The following is a 5,548-nucleotide window of genomic DNA, read 5'->3' on the forward strand; positions in this document are numbered from 1 at the left end:
GTGTGGGTGAGTTGGGGAACGCCCACACGTATGGGCGTTAGTGTTTCCGAAAATAAAAGGAGAACAAGAACGAGTAAAAAAAGATAAACAGAAGGAGAAAACACAAGTAACACAAAAAATGTGCAACGACATACACATATTACCCCAAAGAAAACCAAACTATCCATGAAGAATCATGTAAAATCGTACGCATCATCAGTAATTAGGCCACGATGTATGCCTCGAACGACTTGGACGCTCTCGTGATATTTGCACTGTAAGCAACAAATAATATTTGCTCCCATACCACATCACCGCCACAAACCAATATGCATCTAAAAAAATGAAGCTCATGTTGACGATCCCTCAAAAAAAGAAAAAAGAAAAGAAAATAGGAGAGATAGATACACAAGCCTTAACCTACGTCAATGCGACCACCCCACAAAAAAACTATGTCTAACCAATCAACCTAAAATCACCTTACGGAGTAAGTAACAATAGCCAGGCGTGGTGGAGCACGCCATCTCCTCTAGTCCCATTGAACGCTGGCCTAAGTCCTTATAACATCAATGCCATTGCTACTTTTAGTTTTATGCCATTGTCTAAATAACAGAGCCATGTTGGGGAAGCAACCCATCATTGAGCTCAGGAAGAAACCAAGTTCTGAATAAGTTAGCATGCCTTTCTCCAATCCTCGCCGTTTCACCATCACATAGAAAGAGCAACATGACAATTGTGACATCATTATAAACACCTTCAAATGTAGTGCAAGAGTGAATCCATCAAAAAAGATGTACAGGAGTGAAGAGTATGGTGACTGCAGATGTATGAGTGGGGACGAATGTGAGCCGTTGCATAAAGATCTGACGGTACTTAAAAAACTGACACCTAAGTGGAAAATAGTCGACCGATAATAAGAGGGTGTTTGGTTCAGAAGTCCTAGGACTTTTTCTAGTCCCAGGGACTAATAAAAAAGACTCTCTAGTAGAATCTTTTTTTAGTCCCTGTAGAAAAAGTCCCTCCTGTTTGGTTCCTAGGGACTTTTTAGTCCCAGAAATTAGAAAAAGTCTTTAAAAGGGACTAAACACCCCCTAAGTACACGCTCCCAAGGCCGAAGCAGACACCGAACGGCCAAACCCCAGATCGCATCGCAGTCCAGCAATGGCAGCCGCCGACGCCGCCGCCGACGCCGCGAAGCTCTCCGTCTCCTTTCAGGCCTTCGCGGCGCTCCTCGACTGCTGTGCGGCCGCCGGCGGGGACTGCGACGGGATACTCCTCGGCCGTGCCGCCCTCCCCCCTTCCTTCCCCGACGACGATCCCGCCCCAACCCTACCCATCTACGTCACCGGCCACTCCTCGTTCGCCCGACGCTCCGTCCTCTCCAACGCACTCGACTGCTTCAAGCCCTACTCCCCCGCCCGCCCGGGCACGGCCACCGTCGGCTTCTTCTCCTCCCGCCGCAGCGCGTGGGCGACGCGCCGCCCCTCCATGCGCGAGGTTGCCGTCGCCCGCTCCCTATCCAAATCCCTGGCCCTCACCCACCCCGTCGTGTTTCTCCTCTTAGCCCCCTCTGTCGCCTCCGACCTCTCCATCCACTCGTTCGACCACCGCGCCTTCCTCCTCGTTGATTCCCGCCTCGTCCCCACCTCCCTCACGATCGTCAACTCGGGTCCTCGTTTCCGGGGCCAGTACCGGTGCCACACCTTCACGGCGGAGTCAACAATGCCGTGGCCGCCGCGTCAGCTGGCAAACATCGGAGAACAGAAGGCGATGGATGGGATGACGGATGCGTTCCAGGATGCTGAGGAGGTTGAACAGGTGGAGGAGATGTATTCCGGGATGCTAAGGAGGTTGGAGAGGCTTGCTCAGGAGGCGGAGGAGGGCAATAAGCGTCTGCTCCGTCAGGTCCTAGTTCACTCAATGCTTTGCTTGATGTGTTTCTGTAAAATTCATTTGTTTGGGTCCGTGGAAATATGCATCGCTTTGGTTGTGCATCGGTTATTAGACTCACATGAAACAACATTTTGCATGGCAAGCAATATTGTGCACATATTTGAGTCAGAATCCAAGGAATTTTCGCATTTTAGTTGGCAAACTGGATATAACTTAGGTTTGATTGCCAAGACTTTTGACTCCCCTTCAAATGCTAAGGTAGAGTTTTCATATGAAATAGTTATTACCAGATAAAATGGTAAAACCGGTCTCTGTTGGCCGTGATAATTCGAACAGCAGGGCCAACTACTAATATATACTACCAACTTCTTTCTGCGTGATCTATTTTTGCCTGTTTAAATCAGATCTTATTCATTAGAGAAACCCCATGCTTTCTTATTAAGCTAAGTGCTCATAAATTGTGTGAACAATGTAGCATTTGTTTGTTCAAAAGAGATTGCATTGCATGGATATGTAATATGCTTGCATTGCATATCCGTGGCCCGTGTGTTCAATTGTGCATGTACAGGATATAGAGTGTCAGTTCATCTTATTGCAGCATTTATAGATTTTGCTACGTTTTCTTTAATCTGCACATGCCATCTCTCTCTTCAACAAAATTTGCATTCTTGCTGGCATCTGTCAGAATCGCATGAGGGCTGAGCTGCAAAATGTGAAAGCTAGATTGGGACCTCATAAGTGAGTTGGAGAAGTAGCTAATATGTCATTCTACATATGTCCTTTTGGAAAGCTCATTTCAAGAGCATTTCGATGTCTTATGTCATAAATGAGACAATTTGAGCTATCAAAAGTCAAAACAGAGTGGTAGTTTCCTTTTTCTGGATGATTAGTTGGTAACACTTTGAGTAGTTACATGTACAAGCTATGCTATTTTGTGAGTTTAAGTGGATGACCTATAGCTATAGGAAGTATTGTGCAATGTACAGTTGCAACTAAACTACTGAAGTGTGCATTAATCTTGCATTTCTCCGTCCGGGTTTATTAGGCGCCCTCTAATTTTGAGTCAAAATTCTACCATAGATTTAACTAATAAAATGTAAACTATATTTCACAAAAAATTATACTGTGGAAAACTCTTTCGAATACAAATCCAACAGTATATTTTTTGTTCATATTTGTTAGTCAATTGACCCAAAATACGAGGGGGGGGGGGGGGGGCTAATAAATCCGGACGGAGGGAGTTCCTTGAACCAATTGCCATTTTTTATTGCTGACTAAAATGGTTACATCCTTCATGTATGTCATGTAAGGGTTGATTTAGAGATTAGGAGTCAATATTCTACTTTATATTGCGTGCATGTTGCTGGATAAGCTATGAGTGGTTGGACCATTGATGTTGTTGATCTTTGCTAGTGTATATGTTTATTGGTTGACATGCATGTACCTGTCTCTGTCTTGAACTTCAGTTTGTTTGAATGTGATATCGAAAACCATTATCCATGTAGTTTTGCATTAAAGGGAGCATCATCCAGACATGAACTAGAATGAGACATTTACAGATTCAGGTTTTAACATGTCTTCAGATTTAACAGGATGCATTGTTGTATGCTATTCTTATCATTTTGCTGTTGCTATCTCTACCAGTTCATTCCTTCACCATCAGTTTTGCTAGGATTATCTTTAGATATGTTACTGAGATCAGCACCAACGTTTTTGTTTACCATGTCTGTGCTGATGTTGTTTTGTAGGAAAATAAGAACTTATTGGCATGGAGAAAAATTGCTGGGCTGAAGACTTGGAAGTAAGGGCAGAGATCTTGTTCTCAGTAAGGTAAACCTGACTTACCTATTACTTTGTTTCATACGTGTAACAAACTTCTATCGTTGATCGTTCTGGTATTTGGCTACTCATTTCTTTTGCACCCTCACTTGGCACGTCCCTTTTACTTCACTATTGGTTGGTTGAACTTGAATGATTCTACAGCATCACCTGATCAATTCTTATCTTCTGTTTGTATCCTATTTGTTTGGTTGCATGTGTGCGTTGGGCTAACACACTGGAGTAATGATTTTTTTTCATGTACTCTCAGTATTCTTGTTCTTAGGGAGTAGTATTTGATTATAAAAATGGTGTGTCTTGACTGTCCACTTATTTTTTTGCTGTGTGGTGGTATAACCGTATAATGCATGTTATCTGTGATCCTCAATGAGACGGCCCTGAACCTGAATTTTAAGCTCTTTTTTTAACACAGTAGAGACTCAGACGCTCATACATGCGCACATACATTCATCCCTACGAATTTTCAGGAATATTAATGTCTTCACATTCACTCCCCAACACATTGCAGATTGTAAGGCTTGATTTGAATATTAGTGGTGACCCGTGATTGGGACTAGCGGTCTGATGGTATGTTTAAAGCTGGTTTTGACTTCCTTTACATCTTGTTTTGCAGGGTGTAGAGGCTCTGTAAGAAGGTCACAAAATTTGAAGCCGGGACCCTTGAACTATATCTTGAGTTGAAGTGCCTGCCTATTTCTTCCTCTTTTTGGCTGGATGCTTTCTGGGCTTTCAGTATCGCATGTTTGTTCTTTTGAACAGAAGATTCAGATTTCTTATATTTTGAGACGGAGCTAGTAGTAATTCTGAAACCAGTTTTTTATTCCTTGCATGCAAAATGTGAGACACTGCACCTTGGATAGCTGAATGCAGTAGTGTTCCATGTTATGCAGATTCAAGTCCAGTTTGGATTTACCATTCTAGTACGCTTTTTTTATATGCAGTGGAGCTGTGACTTTTTTTATAGCATGATGCTCCTCTTTAATATCAGAACATAAAATTCTCTGCTTGAGTCGCCTGCGCTCCGCCTACTGGATTGCAATCCCGCATCCCCCTGCCACAGCCCCATGGCGCGGCGATCCGCCCCGCTCCTCTGCCGCCTCCCCTCCTGGGCCACGGCGGCGCACGCGCCGCACGGTGACCTACATGCCCTGGCCGACGACACCCCGCGCCCCGTCACACTCATCCAAGTGGTGGCATTGGCCCCCTACACTAGTAGAAAAAGAGCCATTTGTCCCGGTTCATAAGGCCCATCTGTCCCGGTTGGGGAACCGGGACTAAAGGGTCGTTATAAAGCACTAGGCCTTTAGTCCTAGTTCTTACATGAAACGGGACAGATGGGCCTCCACGTGGCCGCTGCGGCGAGCCCAGGCAGGAGGGCCTTTGGTCCCGGTTGGTAGCACCAACCGGGACCAAAAGGCATCCACGCGTCAGCAGCTGGCAGGAGCTGAGGTTTTTGTTTTTGAAAGGGGGTGTGGTTTAGGGGCTTTGGAGGTTAATTTAGGTTGTTAGCTAGCTAATAGAGAGAAGTGTCCTCTCTTATCTCCGTGCTTGGTTTACCAACGCTACTGCTATGCCTAAACAAGGCTTAGATTGAAGTGAAGACAACATGTGGTGCATGTCGAAAGTAATACTAATCATAACTTGATCAAGTTTGGATCTTTCGACATGCACCACATGCATGTTGCCTTCACTTCAATCCAATCCATGTTCATTTCACCCACTGATATATAATAACTCTTCATGCTGGCATTATGCATCATCATAATAACAAGTCCTACTAATCATCATCATACAACTTCTACTCGTTATTAATAACAAGTCATACGATCATCATCCT

General features: G+C 44.4%; 1 protein-coding gene across 1 annotated transcript; it reads left to right on the forward strand.

The window, feature by feature from the left end:
• Positions 1 to 1,054: 1,054 nt before the first annotated feature.
• LOC123175825 (uncharacterized) lies at positions 1,055 to 4,672 on the forward strand. Its single transcript, XM_044590335.1, has 3 exons — positions 1,055 to 1,884; positions 3,621 to 3,702; positions 4,325 to 4,672. Exons 1-2 carry the CDS (start codon positions 1,141 to 1,143, stop codon positions 3,675 to 3,677), a joined length of 801 nt encoding a protein of 266 aa, XP_044446270.1. The 5' UTR covers positions 1,055 to 1,140; the 3' UTR covers positions 3,678 to 3,702; positions 4,325 to 4,672.
• The last annotated feature ends 876 nt before the right edge of the window (positions 4,673 to 5,548 follow it).

Source organism: Triticum aestivum, chromosome 1D (genome assembly GCF_018294505.1).
Source record: "Triticum aestivum cultivar Chinese Spring chromosome 1D, IWGSC CS RefSeq v2.1, whole genome shotgun sequence".
In the NCBI taxonomy this organism is placed as follows: Eukaryota; Viridiplantae; Streptophyta; class Magnoliopsida; order Poales; family Poaceae; genus Triticum; species Triticum aestivum.

Bases quoted from the DNA above. Each gene is read 5' to 3' on its own strand.
- LOC123175825 (XM_044590335.1), top strand. From the start codon at position 1,141: ATGGCAGCCGCCGACGCCGCCGCCGACGCCGCGAAGCTCTCCGTCTCC. The intron at 1,885-3,620 runs GTCCTAGTTCAC...GTTGTTTTGTAG, and splicing joins ATAAGCGTCTGCTCCGTCAG to GAAAATAAGAACTTATTGGC.